This window comes from Aquarana catesbeiana, linkage group LG03 (assembly GCF_042186555.1).
Source record: "Aquarana catesbeiana isolate 2022-GZ linkage group LG03, ASM4218655v1, whole genome shotgun sequence".
In the NCBI taxonomy this organism is placed as follows: Eukaryota; Metazoa; Chordata; class Amphibia; order Anura; family Ranidae; genus Aquarana; species Aquarana catesbeiana.
Window position 1 is genome coordinate 133,862,046 of NC_133326.1, and position 24,962 is coordinate 133,887,007.

General features: G+C 43.8%; 1 protein-coding gene across 1 annotated transcript in view; it reads left to right on the top strand.

Annotated features, from left to right (window-relative positions):
- SND1 (staphylococcal nuclease and tudor domain containing 1) overlaps nucleotides 1-24,962 on the top strand; it is a 957,459-nt gene that overhangs the window by 39,576 nt on the left and 892,921 nt on the right. Inside the window, exons 4-6 of the mRNA XM_073619298.1 lie at nucleotides 1,903-1,981; nucleotides 13,804-13,964; nucleotides 17,128-17,219. Coding sequence (XP_073475399.1) covers nucleotides 1,903-1,981; nucleotides 13,804-13,964; nucleotides 17,128-17,219 — 332 coding nt within the window. The remainder of the gene's footprint in view (nucleotides 1-1,902; nucleotides 1,982-13,803; nucleotides 13,965-17,127; nucleotides 17,220-24,962) is intronic.

Consider the following 24,962-nt stretch of genomic DNA (forward strand, 5'->3'; position numbering starts at 1 on the left):
TGACCTCAGCGATGTGTGCACTTGGTGCCCTATTGACTGCGGTACGGACCAGGTAGCGCCCCCAAGATTCCCTTCACTGGATCACCTTGGATGAAGGTAGATGTTCAGTGTGACAACCCTCTGGCATACCTGCAATTATTCCTCACTGAGAAGGTAATTGAAAAAATTGCGAGACAAATCGCTACCAAGAGCAGCAGTCCGCTACGCTGCATGCCAGGTTTTCCAGAAGCAGAAAGTGGGAACTGGTGGCCAAAGAGGACATCTGGAAGTTTCTGGGACTCATCATTCTTCAGGGGGTGGTGGGGAAACTACTCCAGAAATGGTACTGGACCACCAATAAGTTACTGGCCACTCCGTTTTTGGCACCGTGATGTCAATACCAGTTTTCCCTCATCATGAAGTATTTCCACTTCACGAACAATGAAGAATTTGAGGCCACGCATACTGCCAAAACTAAAAAAAATCTGGGAGGTATGCAAAATTATTGTGACCAATTTCCAGCGGACCTACGTGCCAGAAAGGGATGTCAGCGTGGATGAAAGTTTTGATAGCCTACAAGGGACGCCTAAACTGGGTACAGTTTATTGCATCCAAAAGAGCGCGGTTTGGCATCAAATCCTACATGCTCTGCGGGTCATCCACTGGGTACATCTGGAATTCGGGCATTTACACCGGTAAAGGCACGAAGTTCAACCCCAGGTACAGCGGCTATGGGATGGCCACTTCTGTCCTTACACTGCTGGAGCCATTGCTGAACCAGGGATATTGTGTGACCATGGACAATTTCTACACGTCTCCAGAACTGTATGAGGTTTTGCTACAAAACAAGACTGATGCGTATGGTACCGTTGGGCCTAACCGACGTGACATGCCATCTGTTTGCCAAGAAAACTAAAAACTAGAGAAATGGTTGCCTGGCAGAAGGGCAAGATGATGGCAATGCGATGGCGAGACAAGGATGATGTGTGTCTCATGAGTACTGTGCACAATATCTCCACTGCCGTGGTCCACACAAAAGGTGGGAAAGATGTGCTGAAGCCGCAAGTCGTGATAGACTATAATAACACAATGGGAGGTGTCGACACAGCCGATCAGGCAATGACATTTTATCCGGCTATGCGCAAACAGCAAAATTATAAGATTTTCAGGCATCTTCTGGAACAATGCCTATGGAAAGCATATATCCTGTACAGAGCAAAGTGACAAGCCTCTTGTTCGTTCTGATTTTATCTGGAAGGTGGCTGAGCATATTTTTGTCAACCACCAGACACCATCAGTAGCTGTGAACAGACCAGGACAACGTGCTGTTGATGTTGCCAACCCAGAACACCTGACTGGTCGTCACGTTATGGTCTACATACTGCCAACGGCAAAAAAGGCAGCACCTACCAGGATGTGCATGGTTTGCTGTTCAAAGAGAGATGGCAATGGAAAGAGTCCACAAAGAAAGCAGGTTCCATTGTCCTGATCGTGACGTCGGACTTTGTGCTGTACCTTGTTTAAAAATTTATCACACTCAGGATGTTGAATTTTCTTTGACAAATTTCATGATTTTGTGTTTCAAACTTTATCACACCTGGGATGTCTACTAGAGTCTTGTTTGGTCAGGTTTAAGTAATTACTAAGAATTGCAGGCCTAAAATACATAACACCAAATTTCCATGCAAAAAATTGTACCGCTTTTGGTACAAAATTCCTGACCTAATCATACTGCCAGGGAGGTTAAAGTGGTTAATAGCTGGTCTGTTTGGTTTTAGTACCTTTTGAATGACATGGATCTTTTGCAATGCGTTGTAAATGCATTCAGAATGTGTGAATCAGGATACATTAAAATATCTTCATGACTTGCTTATAGTGTATACTCTTGTAGAAATAATCTCATGACCTTTAATTGGTTTTCAGATACATCAGGGGAGAATATCGCAGAGTCCCTTGTTTCAGAAGGATTGGCATCCCGTCGTGAAGGAGTACGAGCCACAACGTAAGTGCAATTTAAGCTGAAAGCTCAGATTGCCAACATTGAAGGGTTATGATGTCTATAACAGTTGTAAGTTTGAGTGCAGTGCTCAGTTTTCAACTCTTAAACTTTTCCCATGTGTATACTTGAGGAAAAGTCCATTTGCAAGAATTTTTACTGGTAATAGTTCCTAAAGTCTAACAACTTGATCTCAAGAAGGTTTTACCCTCTTCATGACTGGGGCATTTTTTGCTAATCAGCACTGTGCTTCTTTAACTGGCAATTGCCATTGTCATGTAACATATACCCAATTGAAATTTGTCATTTTTTTCATACAAATGGAGCTTTCTTTTGGTGCTATTTGATCACTGTTTTATATTTATATTAATGAAAAAATTTGTAAAAAATGATTTTCTACTTTGTTATAAAAACATTTCCAATAAAACAAATTTCTTTATAGATTTAGGCCAAGCTGTCTTTGGTAAAAAAAATAATCCCAATAAGTGTATATTGATGGGTTTGTGAGTTATAGCGTCTGCTAACAATGGTGTATATATACTGGAATTTACTCAGCTATGGGTGCTTTACTTGTAATGGAGGTGATCGACTTGTTGTGGGAGTGTGATATTGTCGGGCAATCTAGTACTAACAAACCCTCGCTGGGAGGTACCCTGACTGACAGTAGTTACTAATGATTGAAGATAATACTGTACACTGCGTTAATGACAATGGCTTGGAAGGGCATTAACATCAAGAATTTAATAAGTATAATGTGTGCTGCTTTTACATACATATCTGGCTGTTTTTTCTCCCTGCTTTGCAGGGAGAAGAACCGGCAACAGCGCTGAGCTTTGTGCAAAGAGCTTTGTGCAACTAAACACAGAACTCGGCGCTGTGATTGGCTAAAGCTGTTCAGAAGGTCTCAGCCATAAATCATTGGCCGTTTCCTGCTGACAAAATCCCGCTGTAGCCAATGACAGCACGTGTTAGCAGGCCACGAAGGCTGGATCATGTACATGTATCCTTGGGTGTTTTCAACTAAAGTCAAATCAGACCCTCATTAAAATTGAGGTTTTGTACAGCAAAAGGAAATCTTGTAGCTAAGTGTCTTCAGTACTCTTTAAGAATGCAGACATCCTATTGATAAGATGCCACAAAGACCTCAGGTCGTGCTTGTGCCCAATACTTGTTTTTGACAAATACTCGGCCCCACTTTTGCACTTTTGGGAGACCGTGGCAAGGTATCCTAAAAGTTCGGCCCCCTCCTCCTCCCCCCTCCTCCTTCCGCCGCTGGTCCATCCAGTGCGCTTTGTGCGCGTGCTTTAGGGAACCGGCTGTGAAGCCACAAGGCTTCACTGCCATTTTCCCTTACGCATAATGCCCACTGCAGCACCCGAGAGCTGATTGAAAAATCAGCTGGGGTGCTGACATCGCGGGATCCCTGGACAGGTAAGTGTCCTAATAAGTCAGCAGCTACAGTATTTGTAGCTCCTGACTTTCAATTTTTGGAGGGGGGTGGAGCTCTGTTTTAAAGAATGCTTTCACCTTCCTGGTTTCCTTGGTTCCTTGGGTCATGGGATGCCTTCCAGGATGAAATTGGAACAGAAGTTACTTTATCAATGTTTTTTCATGATTTCCTTTGCAATTCCAAAGCTTTTGCTCTACTTGTACCTGATTTAGAAAACATTGAAGTGCACGGTGCAAGTGGGCCCATTTGCTATGAAGTGCATGGTACAAGTGGGCCCTTTCTCTTTTGTCAAGGCTTAGCTCGCATCTGAGTTGGTGTGGGAGGACTGCATCTAAATTGCATGCTGTCCCCCACCCACAGCAAAAATGCACTCCGGGGGAGCCATTAATGGAGCCCCCATGAGCTGGAAGCCACAGTGTTTCCCTGTGCTTGGAACCGCATGGCACTGTGCACTTTCCCTGTATCTGCTATTTTGGAGAAGGTGCAGGGACCTTTTCTCTGCATTTTCCGTACGTATGACAGCGCATTCAAATGAATGAGCTGCTGTGGCTGCAAGGAAACTGCAATACTGTGAGCAATTTCTTGGGCTGTAGGCTCCTTAGCAGGAATTCTAGAATGCAAAGTAGTGAGTATCCTTTAACCGCTTCCCGTCCAGCCTATTTTCAATTAACGGCTGGGCATCCTGTCCACCATGCCTTACTAAATACCTTGGACTGTCCACTTTCCAAAAAGGTTATTTGGGGAATATTTGTACTGTCCTGGCATTTTCAGGCATCAAATGATAGGCCTTCAGTACATCCAGATTGATATATATTCCAAAGTTTGTGGACGCTATAACTTTTCTACAGGCTATACAGTGAATTAGGTTATATTCACTAAAGAATTGTAGCAGAATTAGTTTTGGCCTTAATTTATAAAGACGTTTCCTAAATTTATAACCAAAACTAAGAAAAATGCTTTGTTAAAAATTTTGACCTTTTTTTCCTTGGCAAAAAATTAAAAAAAAACCCAGTACTGATTAAATGCCACCAAAAGAAAGCTATATTTGTGTAAAAGAAATGATAATTTCAAATGGGGTACAGTGTTGCATGACTGCACAATGGTCATTTAAGATGGGGTGGGCTAAACAGTGACTGATCACAGCCATCAGATTAGAAACCACAACTCTAAGTGACACATGTAAGCATATGTGGCCCATGGAAGAAGACTCAGTTCACTGAGGCCACATGTGTACAGTTGGCAAGAAGGGGTTAACTTTTAAAACTTTTTTGTTTTTTCCAGTCTGCTTTCTGCAGTGAACTGACCAGCATCCTATCAGCCCAGCTAGCCTTGGGAGGGCAAGCAAGGGCAGCAATCTGAACCTAGGGCTCTGCCTGAAGTTTCACACATATAGAGGGGTATGCAACTACCCCCCCCCCCCCCCCCCCAAGTTGCATCACATGCTGCTGGCACTTACCCCAGATGCCACTAACACCGGTGGAGGCCCAGCTGTATTCCGCGGAGTGCTTCCCACAGCGCACAGCATCCTGGCCCACTGCATCCTGCAGTCTTCCCCGGGCGCAGGTGTATGTTTCTGGCCCTGGGAGGTGTACCAAGATGATGTCGGATAAATCAGTTCCGGTCGGTGGCCAACTTATTATCGTCACTTCCAGGCGGCGCTAGATTTAAAAAAAAAAAAAAAAAATGCTCAAAGGCCTCCCCAATGGATGTCAGGAAGGACGCCGGCGAGAAGTGGCATGTGCAAGTATGTCCACCAACCTGCATGGGTCGGAGCTGATGCAGAAAGCAGTTAAAAGCCCTCCAAGCAGAGGATCCCGGTGGCTCCACCCTGCCCTGCATATCCTGCATGCCAGGACAGCTCCAAGGTAAGCCAGAGCACTCTGGAGTCCTTTCTTTACCTCACTATACACTTTGGTGCATCTGTAAACTGCCTACCTCACCAAGGTCCTTTGTACCTAATTGCAGGCAAAGGCCCCAGAGGAAAAGGGCGTAGACCAGCAGCAAGGCATGCGCCTTTTGCGGTCATTGGTTTCCCCCTCATTGGAAAAAGCCACTATGCCAAAAATGCATAAACAATATGGTGGCTAAGGAGTCGCAAGGCTTCCTCGAAGGCATGCTTAATTCAAGAAAGGAATAGAGCACTATTGGGCCACTACGCTCAGCAATTGAGAAACTAGAGGTGCCAGCAAGCTCCAGCCAATCTGGCACCAGAGGGCACTCTATTCCCCTCAGACACTGATAATCTTCTGAAGGCTATAGCTGACATGCTGGATATCAGAGTAAAAAGCTGCAGAGCTTTACCTGCATGACCAGGGAACCCAGAATGTTTCCCGTGCATCAAACTCTTAAAAACTTAGTTGAGTGGGAAGAGCCAGTAATAACTCTTCATACCAGCTGCGGTCAAACGCAGGTATCTGTTTGCAGAGGAAAACCCCAAGACTTGGGCGAAGTGCCCCAAAGTGGATGCCTCCCTCACGGGAGTTGCAAACAAATCCAACCTGGCCTTTGACGATGCAGGTACCTTAAACGATCCCATGGATAAGAAAATAAAGGCGCTATTGAAAAGGGCCTGGGAAGCTGGGGCAGCAAATTTGAACCCAGCGATAGCTTCCACCTGCACAGCCCACACTCTATTAAACTGGCTGACTCAACTGCAAGAGTTACAGGAAGGAGATGCCAAGGGAAGAGTTAGTGAGGATCATTCCCACACTAGAGCAGAAGCTTTCCTAGCAGATGCCTCAGCCAAAACTGTAAGAATATCTTCAAGGGCCACGGCCTTGGTGAATTCAGCCACGTGCGCTATGGCTGAAGTCATGGGAAGGGGACATCGACTCCAAGAACAGGTTGTGCGGAATCCCATTCACAGATTTGCTGTTCGGGCCGGACCTAGAAATTGGTCCTGGACAGGACCGCAGTAAAGAACAAAGGGCTCCCCAGGCTAAAAAGCAGGGGAAGGCGCCCTTTTGTCAATCCAGAAAATGTAACCAGGCGGGAGCAAAAAAGCTCTTGGGACAGCAAAACAAAGGCAAGGGAGACTTTATCCTCAAGCACCCCAACCCAAAGAACAAAGACGGTCTTCCGGTGGGGGGGGGGGGGGGGGGTCTGTAGCCTTTGCTCACCGGTGGAGGGATGCTACAAGAAACAAACTTGTCTGCTGCACTATAGCGGAGGGCTACGCAGTAGTTGCCCGCCCCCCCCAACCAAGTACCTATTAACCATACTTCCATTTGACAAAGACCGGGCAAAGGCTTTTCTAGGGTCCCTGGAAACCCTGTTGACCCAGAAAGTGATTTATGTCCCACAAGAAGAGAAAACGGGGTTCTACTCGCATATATTTGCAAGGAAGAAACCATCAGGCAAGCTAAGGCTCATACTGAACCTCAAGCCACTCTAGGATAATATACAAGAGATTCAGGACGGAGTCAATCTATTCTGTCAGGAATATCCTACCAGCAAGGGTATTCATGGCCACAATGGACTTGTAAGATGCATACCTACATGTGCCCATAAAGAAAAGTCGTCAGATTCCTAAGGTTTGCGATCCAGGGACCGGCAGCTACCCTCCATCTGCAGTACACATCTTTGCCTTTTGGCATATCTTTTGTGCCCAGAAGCTCTAAAGGGCCAGAGACAGCAAGGCATAGGTGTGATCCCATACCTAGACGATCTACTGTTTTTTGCGGATTCAGTGGAAATCCTAGAAAACCATCTTGGCACAGACATGTCCTATCTACAAATCTTAGGGTGGATAGTAAATACAGTAAAATCTCAGCTTACCCCAGGCCAGAGAGTATTAAACTTGGGTTAAGTGCTGGACTCGAGTAACCAAAACTTTCCTGGCGGAAGAAAAGAATGAGAAAATCAGAGGCTATAACCTCTGGTGAGGACTAAGTTAATCACTATTAAGTGGAGAATGGTAGTGCTAGAACGGTCTTCAATCCCAGCCACCACCTGGACACAGAGCCACATGAGGCCTCTACAGAATTACATTCTGCCCCAGTGGGACGGTGACCTATTTCTAGAGATGTTATTCTTGTCCCATGGTTGGTCGAACAATCTTTTCAGTGGTGGCTCAATCCGCTCCACTACACAGAGGGGCGCAGATGGACATAAGCCAAACCTGTTGAGATCACTGCAGACGAGCAATACCCTAGGGTGGGGGGTGCACATGGGGGATCTTTGTACACAGGGAAAATAAAACTTTAGATGGTCTCGAGCCGCCTTAAACATGAGGGAGTTAAAAGCCGTAGTGGAAGCGCTGAGATTATTCCAACCAGCTATACAGGGCTGAGACCTCAGGATTCAGTCAGACAATGCCACCACTGAACAGGCAAGGAGGAACAAAATCCCAATGATTGAGCCTGATGGAAGCGATTGTCATGGGCCGAGATAAATATCAGATCGATCTCAGGCATTCACGTGAAAGGGACAGATAATACACTGGCACTTCAAAAGACCATAAAACACAGTGGTTGCTAAACCAAGCAACTTTCTTGTGGATCACGCAAACATGGGGAGTGCCCAAGGTAGATCTGTTCTCCTCAAAGGCAAACCTGAAACTGCCAAAGTTCTTCTCGCTGGATCCCACAGATGTCAACCCGAATCAAACTCATGAAGCTTTCCGCTTGGTTACTGAGAGGGTGAGGCTGCAAAAGAAAGGATTGTAGGACAGAGTGATCGACAGCATTCTAGCCAGCAGATAACCTGTAACTAGAGCCATTTATGAGAAGGTAAGAAGGAAGTTGGTCTCCTGTTACGGGAACAAACAGGATTCCAAAAGGGAAATCCTCCCGGCGACGCTGGATTTCCTGCAGGGGTGAGCAAACAAGAACCTCTGAGCACGCTGAAGGTACAAGTGGCAGCACACTCCTCCTTTCTGGACACCTGATTAGCAGAGGACACGTTCATAGAGATTCCTGATCTTGCTAAATAGTCAGACCCGCAAAACTAGGAAGACCTGCGACATGGGATCTCTCCACGGATTTCTCTTCCTATTTGAACCACTGGAGGAGAACTCAGATTAGAATCTTACTCTAAAAACCACGCTCTTAGTGGCCCTAGTAACGGCTAGAAGAGTGAGCGAAATTTAAGCTTTTTCCATGATTGAACCATACTGCTTGATCCAGACAGATAAAATAGTCCTCTCCCCAGTGAAAGAAATTTAATAAATTTGAACCGTGCTCTCTAAAATTGAAAGACCTGAATAACTATAAAGTGCATAAAGAGTGCAAACAAACCATGTTGGCAAAAAAAATATAAGGTATAACAAAGTCCATAAGAGACAACATCTATTAAGTGTCCAGTATGAATACAATTCAGTGCAAGTGAATTTTCTTGATCCTGGTGAACAATGAGTGACTGTAGATTTTCCACCACAATCACCTGCCACATGTCCTACTCTCCAGAATCCATGACACCCGTTACAGGTAGTAAAAAGCGCTAGAAAAAAATTATGCCAATGGGAGGGTTCTCACCACCACAACACCGGTCCAAACAGACAGCCAATTAGAGATGAAAAGAAAAGGGCTTCCATGGTGAAGTATATCACGATTTATTCAAAAGTTTAAAAGGTAAAAACACAAATATCCATCTCTGCAAAACATCCATGTGTAAGGAAACGCAGTTTGCGCTCCAGCTGCGTTGCAAGGGGCGGAAGTGATTTATCACGCTCAAGGCATCCTATGCATTTCGTCAGCACGCTCTGATGTCATGTGATCTGATACGTCGCTTCCTACTTTATAGAAGTCCACCAGTTAAGGATATCCAGTTCAGTCCTTGCCTAGTGTTCAATCAAAACTCATATTAATACACAATTATATAAGACAATAAATATAAAAAAGGTTAAATTTTTGAAAATGGAAAAATTAAAAATTTACTTTAAATGCTGCCATCTTGTGGACAAAAACCAGATGACAATTAAAAATATTTAAGAGAATTACCAATTGAGCCATCTAGTGGCGAATGATGGGACTGACTGCAAATAAATTGGAACACCTTTTACGATATTGCAAATAACCATTGAGTAAGATGTAAACCTCTAGTAAATTCCTAATAGGATAAATAACAATTTAAGTCTAAATTATTCCCGTGGGAGTGAGTATATTTAAAGCGGGATTCCGTCCCTGAAAAATAAAATGTAAGTCAGCAGCTACAAACACTGTAGCTGCTGACTTTAAATAAGTACTTACCTGTCCTGGGTGCCCGCGATGTTGGCCGCCTGAGGCTGACCCGTCCCTCGGGTCCTGGCACCGCCATCCTAAGTAAGGGAAACAGGCAGTGGAGCCTTGCGGCTTCACTGCCAGTTTCCTACTGCGCATGCGTGAGCGGTGCAGTGCTCTGAATGGCCCCGTGGTCTTCTGGGAACACAGTTCCCAGAAGACCACGGGGCAGCTCACCGAGGAGCAGAACACGCCGCAGATTAGGAAGACTGCCTAGCAACAAGGGTTTAGGTAAGTTTAACATTTTTTAAATGTTTTTAATTTTTTTTTTTTTTAGGATTTTTGGTGATTTTTTTTTTTTTCAGGGTGACCCTCCACTTTAATTTGTAGATCCATTCAGTTTTTTGATATTTTCTGGATCATGTTACCTACTCTCCAGTCTGGGTCTATTTTGTCAATCCCTAAAAATCGAGCTATATTGGGATCCTTATGATGTATACTGAAGTAGTTAGAGAGGCTATGCTTTGGAAACACATTTTTGATATTTAAATGTTCATTAATACAGGTACATAAATTCCTTTTAGTGCGTCCCACATATTGTAACCCGCATGGGAAAATGAGGTAAGTTACACGGGTCGATTTACATGTGATGTATCAATTCTAAATGTATTTCCGCTACTGAATGATACAAATTGTTTCTTTTCTAGCATCCTTTCTCGTCAATTTGCATGCTTTACAATTTTTACAGTAATAACACTGTTACATCCAAGAAGGTGCCTATTTTCTTTGGGTCTACTGAGTTGGCGGACCAGTTGGTCTAGGGCAGGGATATGCAATTGGCACACCTCCAGCTGTTGCAGAACTACAAGTCCCATGAGGCATAACAAGACTCTGACAGCCACAAGCATGACACCCAGAGGCAGAGGCATGATGGGACTTGTAGTTTTGCAACAGCTGGAGGTCTGCTAGTTGCATATCCATGGTCTAGGGGCTGCAGTATGCAATGTCTCTTGGACGCTGTTCCCTTGGTTGCTAAGCTCTGTTTCTGCAGTGGTGCTTAGACATGTAGACATTAAGTGTTGGTCTGCGGACTGGGCTTCTAAAAAAAACAGCTCTGACTGGGTTACCATTTCAAGGCAATTGTCTGGGGCTACCCTAGATGACATCTTTACGAGTCTCACAGGAGGTAACTGTAAATGTCTTCCACAGTCTGAAATGGGGGGGGAAGGGCCTCGTGGGATGCGGTCCTTCTCGGCACGCAATGGACCTGGTCTGACGAGCCGAGAGCGGGGCTCCCTAGACCCACGGACAAGGCACCTTCAGCATGAAGGCTTGCCCTCACCTATGTCCTAGTGTTCTGGCCTTGAACGCTGAAAAGGGGTTTTTCCTTCCAATTGACGTCTGTCACCAGGCTGTTGGCAGTCCTCCTTGGGGCTGTGCAAGCCCTGTTGCTTCAGGGTGTGCTTGTCCCGGTTCCAGTGGGCACAGAATGGAGTCCATCTGCACGGTGGTGGCGTCCCTTCATCATGGGGACTTTTGGGCTTCTGTCGACATCACGGATGCTTATATACACACTCCAATATGTACCCAACACTTCCTCCATTTTACTGTGGGAAAAGAGCATTTTCAGCTTGCGAAGTTGACTTTTGATCTCACCTCCACCCCTCGCGAACTCAAAGGTGTTGTCCCCAGTTCTGCCGTGGTTACGTAATCGGGGCAATGCGATCCTGGGCTGCTTGGACCATCTTCTGCGAGCAGGGTCCTCGGCTCCCCTGATGGGCAACGTAGCTTGCTATACAGACCTCATTTTTCAGTTGGCTTCTATACTACCTGAAGTCTGCCCTGGCTCCTTCCAGAAATTTGGATTATCTGGGCCTGACTTTGGTTTCATCTCTGGCCAGAGTGTTTCTTCCTCTGGACAAATTCCAGAAGTTGCATGCTGCATTTCAACTACTGTTGTCTCGCAGGTGGGCCTCCCTGCGATCCTGCAGGTTGATGTTGGGCCTGATGGTTTACTATCTACCTTTGAGGCGGTTCCGTTTGTACAGTACCATACAAGCTCCTGTCAAGTGAGATCCTGGCCTAAAGTGCCTGAGGTCTCTGGGCTATCAGATTTGGCTGAGCCAGAAAATCGGGGGTCCCTGGTCTAGTGGCTTCGCTCTCCGGGATTTCGGCAGGGCACATCCTTTCTCCCCTTGTATTGGATAGTGGTCACCACCAATGCCAGTGGGGAGGTGTCCTGGATTCTGGTCAGGGTTGTTGGATGCTGGAGGAATCCGGACTGCCGATCGATAGTCTGATCGCAAGGTGTTGCAGGCTGCTGTTTAGAGGGTCTATAACCTCTTGAAAGGTATTGTGCAGGTTGGGCTCCAATTTGTTTCTGTGTTAAGCTCCTGTTACCTGGTTGGCTCTTGTTAGCCTTGGGATTTTTCATTGTCCCACCCCTCAGGTTTGGCACCGCTTTGGGACGTCCCTATGGTTCTGAATAAGGAAGTGCTGTCTGTCAATGAACGAATGAGAAAATAGGATTTTTGTCTTACCGTAAAATCAGTTTCTCTGCGTTCATTGACAGACACAGCACCCATCCCCCTCTATGGAGTTTTTAATGCTTCTGATACTGCTTGGGACAAAACTGAAAGCCTATAGCAGAGAGGGGGTGTATATCACCTAGGACTGCCCATGGGCGTAGCCAAGTCTTTTTCTGCCTAGTGTCCTACTCCTGTAGGGGGCAATATAACCCTTTTGTTCTGAATAAGGAAGCGCTGTCGGTCAATGATCTCAGAGAAACTGTTATGGTAAGTCGAAAATCCTATTTGTACAAAATTTAGTTTTTTGTTTATAGCGCAAAAAATTAAAACCGCAGAGGTGATCAAATACCAAATAAAGCGTTATTTGTGTTGGAAAAAAATATCAATTTTATATTGGTACAGCGTCGCACGACCGCAGTTGTCGGTTAAAGCGGCGCAGTGCCGTATCTAAAAAAAAAAAAAATGGCCTGGTCATTAGGGGGGTGAATCCTTCCGGGGCTGAAGTGGTTAAATCCTATGGGACTCTTCAAACCACTGCACTGGATGCAGTGCGTTTTTAAGTCCTGCATGTTGCATCTTTTTGGTTTTCAAAACCACACAAAAAATTCAGGTCCCTATTGAATTAGAAAACGCAGCAAAATGCACCAGTGTTTTTTTGGTGCACATTTTGTCTTATGGTCAAGTTTTACAAGTAAATGTTGGGTAATATCCCCCATGAAAATACCCCAGAAATGCATCAAAAGCATATGCATTTTTACCGTGTCTGTGCAATGGAGCAGTGTGAAAGCAGCCAAAATGTAGCATGCAGGACTTTTAAAAACACAAGACTGGTTTGAAGGGTTCCATAGTATTTTTAGAGATGCATTTTTCATGCATTCTAACTGACCAGTGTGAAAGGGCCCTCAGTTTTCTTGGCCCCCCTGCAAAGTCCCACAATGGGGTTGATCCTGGCTCCTAATGAATCTGATAGTGTGACATTGTTGCACTGCTCCTGAATTCAGGAAGCACCACAGTAGAATGGGAATGTAGGTGGGCATGGCTATCGGCCTGGCTAAACATAGCCCTTCCTACTGCTTACCGGTTTGACAGCACAGTCTATTGAAACTGTAGGCTGGATGTTAAAGGATCTGGCTCACTCAGACCCCTTTCACACTGGGGCGGTTTGCAGGCGGTATTGCGCTAAAAATACCGCCTGCAAACCGCCCCTAAAAAGCCTCCGCTGTTTAGTGTAAAAGCCTGAGGGCTTTCACACTGAAGCTGTGCGCTGGCAGGACGGTGAAAAAAGTCCTGCAAACCGCTTCTTTGGAGCGGTGAAGGAGTGGTGTATTCACCGCTCCTAAACCGCTCCTGCCCATTGAAATCAATGGGACAGCGCGGCTATACCGCGGCAGTACCGTGGCTATAGCCGCGCTGTACGAGGGATTTTAACCCTTTTTCGGCTGCCAGCGGGGGTTAAAACCGCACCGCTAGCGGCCGAATACCGCTGCAAGAATGACGGTACAGCAGCGCTAAAAATAGCGCTGTTGTACTGCCGACGTCCCCACCGCCCCAGTGGGAAAGGGGCCTTAGGGAAGGTGATGGAAGTTTGTGTAGTTTGTTATACAGGAACCTTTAGGTATACTTGGCCCTGCAGGAATAAAGGCTTTATTGTCACCTTGTGAAAATATTGATCTTGACATCTCTGATTTGCAGTCCAGAGCATAACAGGCTGGCAGAACTAGAAGAGCAAGCAAGAGCTGCAAAGAAAGGCGTATGGAGTGAAGGAACTGGCTCCCACACAGTTAGGGACTTGAAATACACAATTGAAAACACAAGACATTTTGTGGACTCCATGCATCAGAAACCAGTTAATGGTAAGGAATAAGAATGGATTACTGATTTCCTGAATAATATAAAGCACAATCGGGCTGATGTATATCTACGAACAGGAAATTCTTGCCTAAAACACAAATGTTTCCTTTATTTTCAAACTGCATAATTATCAGAAATGGTTGATGTAGGACACCAAAATTTCACACTTAAGTGCTGTACTTGGTATTTGCTATAAACTTCTAGAATTTCTTATGAAATGCTTATTCAGATGACTGGCTTCACTGTAACTTAGATTAAGACCTGTATTCAATGTTTTGAAGTGCCAAAATAAAAATAAGCTTTACGAAATCCTTTGAGCCTTAGCATTGCATTGCCTGTAGCTATCAGACAACATGCATTTAAGCACTGAGCACTTAATAGCTTCCAGTGGTAGCCTGAGTGTTTTCTGAGAATTGTATAGGTGGATCCTCTATCCATTTTTTTCTAAACTTTTGTTTATAGTATTTATGAACAGTTTAAGCATTTAGATGAATGGAAAACCAATTCTAATGTTTTTAAATGCTGTTCTGTAAGGTGTATATTTTTGCTACATGAAGGGAAAGCTTATCAAAACGCAAGTTTAATTTTTATTTTTTTTTGATCAAATAGGTTTTTACTAAAGATTTTGTAGGCTTACAATAAAATAAAAAAAAAACTAAAGACAGCAGCCATACACTCCCACCTCAAACTAGCCATGAGCAGCATCCACAAACATAATTTGTACAGTGATTACAATTGTGATGGACCACCTGGCCACTCCGCCTGGGGGCTTATGTCAAGACACAGCTTCCTCCACTCTAGTTCTTAGGTACAATGCTGAGCTATAATAACTTGCTCCAGGTTCCAGACACTAGCTTGGTGCAAACTGGAACTCTTTATTGAAAACTCACCCAGAATGTATACCACAGAAAATCAGATAAGAGTCTGAGATCACAATATCCTAAACAATGCTAGCTTTAAACCGTAATATCAGTACATCTAATGAACAGCTAACAAAACATCCCACAATAGTTTGGCAACAAGATGAGATGGACACAATACTGGCAAACAATGGGTGACACAATTAACAATGGGGATTCGCACCTAGGAGGCATACAATGGGGAATTACAATGAGAGAGGACCCCTTAAACAGATTACAGCTGGTTTGGGCACAGAGGCCCCAATCTGTATCCAGGTTCTAGGTTCTCAGTCTGTGTTTTGGGGAGACATGGGCCCAAATCTGAATCAAAACCACTCCAAAGATCTCCCAGGCAAACACCTCCCAAAGAATAAAGCCCCATCAGAAGCCAGGGCCCATAGTCAGTGGGCAAGATGCTACCCTGCAGCCCCTTCCAAAAGCTCCTGTTGGGTCTGTCACAACAATGGAAATGAGAATATAACAATCATGAGAAGTTCATCCAGGAGAAAAGTTTAGTTTTTTTAATAAAACAAAAGCTTTGTTACATCCCAGCCTCCAAAGATAAAGCTCAAGGAAATTTACTGCAAACAGTGAGTTTTTTAAAGTGTGTATTAGAGAAACTCATATAAGTGTCTCAAGGTTTTACGAAATGGATGCTTTGCATGTCACCTGTATCAAACAGATTTACTTTACTCTTGAGGACAGTATGAGGATTAGATCTCAACTGCTGTTTTTGACAAATGCCATCAGGCTAGTTACCTTCAGAACTGCTATCCTATAGAAGATTATAGTAATGCAAGTCTGTAGGAATGCCAAGTCAGTTGAGGCAGGTCTGCTTGCACCCTGCAGTGTATATCAGAAACCTCTCAAACGACAAAAGCATGCTGCATCTGCCCATCGATTGGCCTGATGACTATGGATATGAGACATGGCTACTTTGATGCTTTATAGATAAGGGTGCTCTTTTGTAAATGGGTCCTTTTAATCATCTCTACAAAATGAATTCCTATCAAACATGTATATGCAGCCCTGCACATTTATATACATAAACCAAATGCACATAGTGAATGAAATTCACTGTGTAAAATGAGACTTGACTATGCAATCAAGTGTCACGATAACAAATGTTCAAATCCTTAAAGCGGTTGTAAACTGTTGGACTTTTTTTTGTACTGCAAGTCATCACATACTAGCACATGATAAACTTACCTTAAGCATTCCAGCGCCGAGATGTCAGAGCGGCAGGCGCTCCCATATTAATCAGTCTTGCTCCCAGGTTCGTGGGCTCCGGCTCTGTGACTGGCTGGAGCCGCGATGATGTCACTCTCTTGCATGTGCATGGGAGCCGCCATTTACGCTAGAGCTCTGAAGGAACAGCATGGGTGGCCGTTCCTTCAGAGTGCATGTGCCTGTGATGTCACTGGCCGCATGTATAGTAAATATCTCCTAAACAGTGCACGTTTAAGAGATATTTACACTACCTATAGGGTAAGGCTTATAGGAAAAAGCAAGAGCTGGAAGTTTACTTCAACTTTAAATTCAGTTCTAACTTATACTGTGTAAACATTTTGCAATAGTGCCACACTGTTGCTAGTGTTCCACTTATGATCAGCATGAAGTGCTTAAATCAAGGTCTGCTCAGTCCTGCAGATTCCCCCTTAATGAAAATTGTCCACTTTCCTCAACACATGTCCCACGGATATATACAGGAAAAAATGGACCAAATGGTGTCATACCGTTAAACGGATATCTTCAATAAACTACTCACAAGGTTGACAAAGCATGAAAGCTCACAGCATCAATGTACATTATGCAGAGCATCAAGCCGGCCACTCTGAATAAGCGCCTCACCCAGACAATCTGAATTGGCAGCTCACTTCGTCAATGCTAAGCCACATTTTCACTGCTAAGCAATTTTTTTTTTTTTTGTGTATTGTATATAAATGCACAGCACTGCATTAGAATTCATTTTGTGGGTATGTTTTTGGGAGGTTCAGTGCAGCAGCACTTGAAATGCAAGTGGATATATTTTCTTTTACACTTTTAAGCACAGAGTATAGTGGTTAATTTCTCCTAAAACCATCTATGCATGGTACAGTTCCTGGTGTTCAGTGTAGCTTTGTAAGCAGAAGGCTAGTAAATAAGGCTGGGCTCCCTTGCAAAGTCTTAAGCATACTAAAACATTTTTAAGGCAGTAACTGTTATTGGTTTAGCAATTGCAAAAGTCTGTTTTTTCACGCAGAGTAACTTTGTGTTGCATTTGCAGCTATTATTGAGCATGTTCGTGATGGTAGTGTGGTGAGAGCGCTGCTTCTTCCTGATAATTACCTGGTGACTGTCATGTTGTCTGGAGTTAAGGTATGAAGTCCTAAAATTTATTTTGCAGTGATATGAGCCAAATTATAGTTACAAATATTTCAGCTGTATCTATATGGCATTACAAAAATTGTAGCAATTTGTTTTGAAAATTGTTTTTCTGTGCTTATAAAGAGTATACAATATGCATTGCCCATTGAGGGGGACAGGAATTCTGGGAATAAGAGTAGCACACAATGCATGGATCAGGGTAATCCAGCTAATACAGACAATGGAAGTAGAACAGAAGCATGTAGGAAGAGGTTAAAACCAGAGCAATAAAAAAAATCCACTTGGTAAGTATCCAGGGGTACATATTAACCTGAGTTGTAACTTGAAGCTGGTGAAAAATAGGGAGTTGCTGTACTGTCTGAAACTGGCTCAGATTGGCTGTCATTGATCATGTGACTGGGAGCTGGTCCTGCCAACTACTGATGGTGTCGATGAAGAGATGTCTGACATCTCAGTCTCCGTGTTAGCATGCTTACGGCGCAAACATTGGCCACATAGCGACACATAAGTGCGGGTGTGAAGTCCATCCGCATGTTTGCTATGTGGGCAGCAGGTTAAACAATTGCAGGACAGAAGCTTTTTTTACAAGGTCATGTAATGGGTGCACTGTTTGGCCAGCAGGGGAAGCAGTATACTTTAGAAAAAGGCAAATGGCAACTATAAATTGGATTATACCTATAAAGCTGTACTTCTAGAAAGTTGCAAAATACCCCATGAAAAAAATGTCACTGTGTGTGTATATATGTATATGTGTATATATATATATATATATATATATATATATATATATATATATATATATATATATATATATATATATATATATATATATATGTGTGTGTGTGTATATATATATATATATATATATATATATGTGTGTGTGTGTATATATATATATGTGTGTGTATATATATATATAATATATGTGTGTGTATGTATGTGTATATATAATGTGTGTGTGTGTGTACACACACACACACACACACACACACACACACACACACACACACACACACACACGACGGAAAGTATTCAGACCCCCTTAAATTTTTCACTGTTATATTGTAGCCATTTGCTAAAATCATTTAAGTTCATTTTTTTTCCTCAATGTACACACAGTACCCCATATTGACAGAAACACAGGATTGTTGACAATTTTGCAGATTTGTTAAAAAGAAACTGAAATATCACATGGTCCTAAGTATTCAGACCCTTTGCTGTGACACTCATATTTAACTCGGGTGCGGTCCATTTCCTCTGAATATCCTTGAGATGGTTCTACACCCTCATTTGAGTCCAGCTGTGTTTGATTATACTGATTGGACTTGATTAGGAAAGCCACACCTTTCTATATAAGACCTTACAGCTCACAGTGCATGTCAGAGCAAATGAGAATCATGAGGTCAAAGGAACTGCCTGAAGAGCTCAGAGACAGAATTGTGGCAAGGCACAGATCTGGCCGAGGTTACAAAAAAAATTCTTCTGCACTTAAGGTTCCTAAGAGCACAGTGGCCTCCATAATCCTTAAATGGGAGACGTTTGGGATGACCAGAAGCTTTCCTAGAGCTGGCCGTCCAGCCAAACTGAGCTATCGGGGGAGAAGAGCCTTGGTGAGAGAGGTAAAGAAGAACCCAAAGATCACTGTGGCTGAGCTCCAGAGATGCAGTCGGGAGATGAAAGAAAGTTGTAGAAAATCAACAATCACTGCAGCCCTCCACCAGTCGGGGTTTTATGGCAGAGTGGCCCGACGGAAGCCTCTCAGTGCAAGGCACATGAAAGCCCACATGGAGTTTGCTAAAAAAAAAAAAAAAAAAACTTGAAGGACTCCAAGATGGTGAGAAATAAGATTCTCTGGTCTGATGAGACCAAGATAAAACTTTTTGCAGCATGCATCAATGTTCCGATCATTGATGCATGCTTTTTTAAGCTTCAACTGTAAGTTACTACAATAAAAGTTTTTTTATCTATCATTACGGGCTTCTTCACTATGGGTCCTTCATTTTCTTTTCTCGGATATATGATGACTACATGCCTGAATGCCTAATTCTGAAGTGACCATTGGGAGATGTTTATATGTGAAGGAAATCCCACGGATGTTGTGGTCTGATGAGGGGTTCCAGTGGGCTGGATTTGATGGATGCTATTGAGAATTTATCATCTATGCCTAATCCTTAACACCTTCTGGTAAGCAGACTACATTACCACGTGGTGACGAGTGACTCTTTCTACATCTGCACAATATATTTGGTGATTGGATTCCTCCCACTCTTCAATTTCATTTTTGAACTTTTCAGCGCCGCAATAATTTTTATGCATGTGACTTTTTGTTTAAATATATCTTGCTTGGAGCTATTTTGTTTTCGCACTGGGAGCAAAAGACAAACCTAGGCCTGAATGGCAGAACAGGCCTTATTTTGAGATCTTTCAAGATTGTGGGCCAGTGTTTCCTGATGTGCTCCATTTTTTTTTTTCTATAGCGATTCAACTGTATAATGCATTTTACATTGGGTAAGGTCTCCTCTTGCAAGATGCCAAATCTAAAAAAAAATCTACGGAAGGTTTAAAAGTTTGAGTAACAAACTATTCCCAACTGTAGTTCCACAGCTGCAAGATTCCACAAATGTCACTGGGAGACTTTATGTACATGTACCTTAAATACTCTAGTGCTCATAGGATTAAATGTTAAAAAAAAAATTTCGTCTGACAGGGATCCTAGGAAAAAATTAAATCATATTTTTTTTTTAAATTCTATCTTTTTTTAATATATAAATGTGGAGCGATAAATACGCTATATTAACACCCTTAACTAGAGGTATGTATACTGAAATGGTAACAATTAATACATGCAATAACTTTCTAGACTCACAGCTTTATAGTTATAATCCGGTTGATACAAAGTAGCCAGTTTTGTTTTTTCTAATGTAGATCACTTCCCCTGCTGGCCAAATAGTGCACCTATATGACCTAGTAGAAAAGTTTTTGTTCCATTATTTCTATATCCAAGAAATCCTATTCCATCTTAGTATGTTTTGTTTATGCATACTTCTGTGCGATTAGTTTTCACTAAGCCCTGTGGCGCTCTGGGGTTTCTGTGATAAGAGGCTACCTGTAGTGCTCAGGCTTGAGCAAGGGGTTGTCCTTTGAAATCCATTGCCTCATTTGAATTTGTCTCCCCACATAGGTGATCCACAGCTGTAGACACTTTTTTGTTTTTGTGTGTTTTTGTGTGTTTTTGTGTGTTTTTGTGTGTTTTTGTGTGTTTTTGTGTGTTTTTGTGTGTTTTTGTGTGTTTTTGTGTGTTTTTGTGTGTTTTTGTGTGTTTTTGTGTGTTTTTGTGTGTTTTTTGTTTTTGTGTGTTTTTTGTTTACAGCTGGGCAGGGTCCAACATACCAAGAGCTGGCTCCCTGCTCATCTCCAAGCTCCCTGCCACTGTTAACACCATGGGTTTATACTTACTATTCGTTATTTACCATGTAGGTGGATATTCTTTTTTGAAATGGATAAATGTTCTGGTTTTTAAAATTTGTGCGCTTCTGTTCCACTTCCTTTGTCTTATGTGCTGTTGCCTGTATCAGGTCTTAACAAAAAACTTTAAAGTTCAGCAGCATAGAACTCTGTCTTTAACCAGGTCTGTATTGCTTTTGTGTTCTGTGACTTGGATAAAATGCTATTTGAGGTAATCTTTACACAGGAGCTATCCAGATTGTTTAATCAGCACCAGCTTTGGAGGTCATACCTGGAGCCTGCCAGACTTGAAGATTGCAGGCTAACCTGGAATGTGAACTTTGGGCGCTTTGCTCTGTTTTGTGGTGCTTTCCGGACTTTTGTGTACAGTGTTGACTACCAAGTGCTTTCAAGGCTCAGAGCTGTGGCACAGGCTTTGGTGTGACCCAGTCTCTGAAGACCAATTTGACAAGTAGGCCTCTGGATGTGGTGAGGCTAATGTGGCATGTACCCTTCTAGATGTAGAAGTTTACAGATCCTTGTGTAGGGTTAGCCACAGTGCTTTCTGGGTCCAAAGCTGTGGCCACACCTGTCTCTGAAAGCTCACTTAGTAAGGCTGAAGCACCCGGGACTACCTTAGTACCGTTGGGTGCCATTTAAAAAAAATTCCTACCTCTGATTTCTTACTGTGGTAAAGAGTGGCTACTGCTCCTATAGTGTCAAATCTCTGCTTACTGCCCACCTACAGTGAATTGGCCACTTAGCTGATGAAACCCTCCTCAGCACTAGCTGCCTAGGTTTAAGTATTTGAAACAAGTGTAAGCGCAACAACTCAGGATTCATATAACTCCCAGTGCGGATCTCCTATTACACGAGTGTTCTAAAATAGAACTATGAGTGGTAAATAGTCCATATAGCATACACAGGCTGGTAAAGTCTATGTGGTCCAAAGGAAGCAAGCAGGGCTGCCATCATAGGAAAGAAACCATATTCCTGGGGCTGCAAAAAAACAAGTGGAGAGGCTCCTCTGGGTGCAGTCGTTTTAAAAAAACACAACTTTAATAACACAATAAGATCAACTTACATTTGAATGGAGGTAACAAGCATGGTATCAAAGTGTCAGGATGGCGCTCCCAAGTCCTGTGCCATGTATAGTCCTTGCTGTAAGCGGTGGCAGTGTTCCGACAGATGTAAAAGCCGGCTTCGGAAGGCGGCCTCAGAATGAGGCTTGGAACACAAGGGACAGCTGGCTGCAGAGGGATGATGTCTTCGGAGGGGGATGCGTTTCGTGAGGGTGCGCACTTGGATGTACTGCAAGTTGTGCTTCTTTCTCAACAGGCTTGGAACACAAGGGACAGCTGGCTGGTCATCCCCCTGCAGCCAGCTCTCTTGTGTTCCAAGCCTCGTTCTGAGGCCGCCTTCCGGAGCCATCTTTTATATCGGTCGGAGGAGACACTGCCACCGCTTACAGCAAGGACTATACATGGCACAGGACTTGGGAGCGTCATTGTGACACTTTGTGTGTTAACCACTTAAGGACCAGCCTCGTTTTGGAATTTAGGTGTTTACATTATTATTATTATACTACAGGATTTATATAGCGCCAACAGTTTACGCAGCGCTTTACAACATTAGAGCAGACAAGTACAATACAATTCAATACAGGAGGAATCAGAGGGCCCTGCTCGTTAGAGCTTACAATCTAGGAGGGAGGGTCAAGTTATACAAAAGGGTAATAGCTGTGGGGGATGAGCTAATGGAGAAAATAGTGCAGTTATTAGATGGAGGCAGGATAGGCTTCTCTGAGGAACGTTTTCAGGGATCGCCTAAAAGTGGATAAATTTGGAGACAGTCTGACAGATTGGGGTAGGGAATTCCAGAGGATGGGCGAGGCTCGGGAGAAGTCCTGGAGGCGGATATGGGAGGAGGTGATGAGGGAGCTAGAGAGCAGGAGGTCTTGGGAGGAACGGAGATGGCGATTAGGTTGCTATTTTGAGACTAGGTTAGTGATGTAGCTGGGGGCAGAGTTGTGGATGGCTTTGTAACTTATTGTTGGTATTTTGAATTCGTTGGGCGAGTGGCAGCCAATGGAGGGATTGGCAGAGAGGGGTAGCAGACACTGAGTGGTTTGTAAGGTGGATAAGTCTGGCAGCAGCATTCATGATGGACTGCAGGGGGGATAGTCTGTTTAAAGGTAAGCCAATGAGGAGTGAGTTGCAGTAGTCAAGGCGAGAGATAACCAGGGAGTGAATCAGGAGCTTTGTGGTTTCATTGGTTAGAAAGGGACGTAGTTTAGAGATGTTGCGGAGGTTGAGGTGGCAAGCTTTGGAAAGTGATTGGATGTGGGGCTGAAAGGAGAGTTCAGAATCCAGGATAACACCTAGCACCCTGACATGTGGGGACGGGTGGATGGTTGTGCCATTGCTCTTGACAGAGAAGTCAAGGGAAGAGGCACGTGGGGGAGGAAATATTATAAGCTCGGTTTTAGACAAGTTGAGTTTGAGGAAGTGGTGTGACATCCATACACATATGTCGGTTAGTAAGTTAGTGATGCGTGAAGAGACTGATGGAGTGAGTTGAGGGGTGGAGAGATAGATTTGCGTGTCATCGGCATAGAAATGATATTGAAAGCTGTGAGAGGCTATCAGCTGACCCAGGGAAGAGGTGTAGATTGAAAATAAAAGAGGTCCAAGAACAGAACCTTGGGGGACCCCGACAGAAGGGAAGAGGAGTGGAGGAAGTAGAATTGTAAGTGACACTGAAGGTGCGTTGGGATAGGTAGGATGAGAGCCACTGAAGAGCACAGTCACGGAGACTGAGGGAGTAAAGTTTTTTGAGGAGAAGGGGGTGGTCAACCGTGTCAAAGGCAGCTGAAAGATCCAGAAGTAGGAGTACAGAATAGTGTCCATTGGTTTTTGCAGTTAGTAGTTCATTTGTGAGTTTTAAAAGAGCAGTTTCTGTGGAGTGTTGAGGGCGGAATCCAGATTGAAGGGGATCAAGGTTGTTTTTAATGAGGTGGTCACTCAGTTGGTTGTAAACCAGGCGTTCAAGGAGTTTAGAGGAAAAGGGGAGCAAGGAGATAGGGCGTAGGTTAAGATTGGTAGGGTCCAAGGACGGCTTTTTGAGTATGGGGGTGACCAGTGCATGTTTTAGAGCGTCGGGGAAGATGCCAGAGGTGAGGGAGAGATTGAAGATGTGGGTTAGAGAGTGTAGGATGGGGTCAGAGGGTGACCGAAGCATTTGAGAGGAAATATGGTCCAGGGGACAGGTGGTTAGGTGGGCGATAGAAAGGAGTTTAGCAACTTCATCTGTAGTAGCAGATTTGAATAGGGGGAATGTCAGTTGTACCTGTTGACATGGGGTCTTAGCTGGGGGAGATACCTGTAGAATGGAGATTTCATCACGGATTGTATCAATCTTGTTTTTGAAGTGATTAGCAATCTCCTGGGCAGTGAGTGAGTCAGTGGGTGGAGGTGGAGGACAAAGTAGAGAGTTGAAGGTAGAGAAGAGTTTACGGGGATTGGATGAGAAGGTGTTAATAAGAGTTGTAAAATAGGCTTGCTTGGCAGTGTGGAGGAAAGAATAGTATTTTTGGAGGGCAGATTTGTATTGATTGAAGTCTTTGAGAGACTTAGTCTTGTGCCACAGACGCTCAAGAGCACGACTACGTTTTTTGAGACTTTTGGTGTCATCTGTTTGCCAGGGTTGTAGGGGTCGAGGCCTGATTCTGCGTGTAGTGAGGGGAGCGAGCTTGTCCAGGGTGGAGGACAGAGATTTATTGTAGATGGACGTGGCTTGGTTGGGGCAGGACAGGGGAGAGATTTTGTCATAGAGGTGGTCAGTAGCAGAATAGAGGAGAGAGGAGTTGAAGTTGCGAAAGTTTCTACGGGTGATGGTTAGGAGATTGGAGGGAAAGGTGGTGGAAGACGGGGAGAGAGAAACTAATAAGATGGTCGGAGAGAGGAAAAGGATTCTTTGAGAAGTTGCATGGAGTGCATAGGTAGGAGAATACAAGGTCAAGGGTATTGCCATCAGAGTGAGTAGAAGCCTGTACCCATTGCTTCAGGTCAAATGAAGAGGTTAGACTAAAGTTTAGAAGTAGCAGGAGTGTTTGTATTAGCAGGGATGTTGAAATCACTGAGAAGGATTGTTGGAATATTCGAAGAGAGAAAGTAGGGTAGCCAGGCAGAAAACTCAAAGAAAGTTGATAATGGTCCAGGGGGCCGGTAAATCACAGCAATTCTTAGGGAAGTAGGAGAGAATAGATGTATACAGTGGGCTTCGAATGAT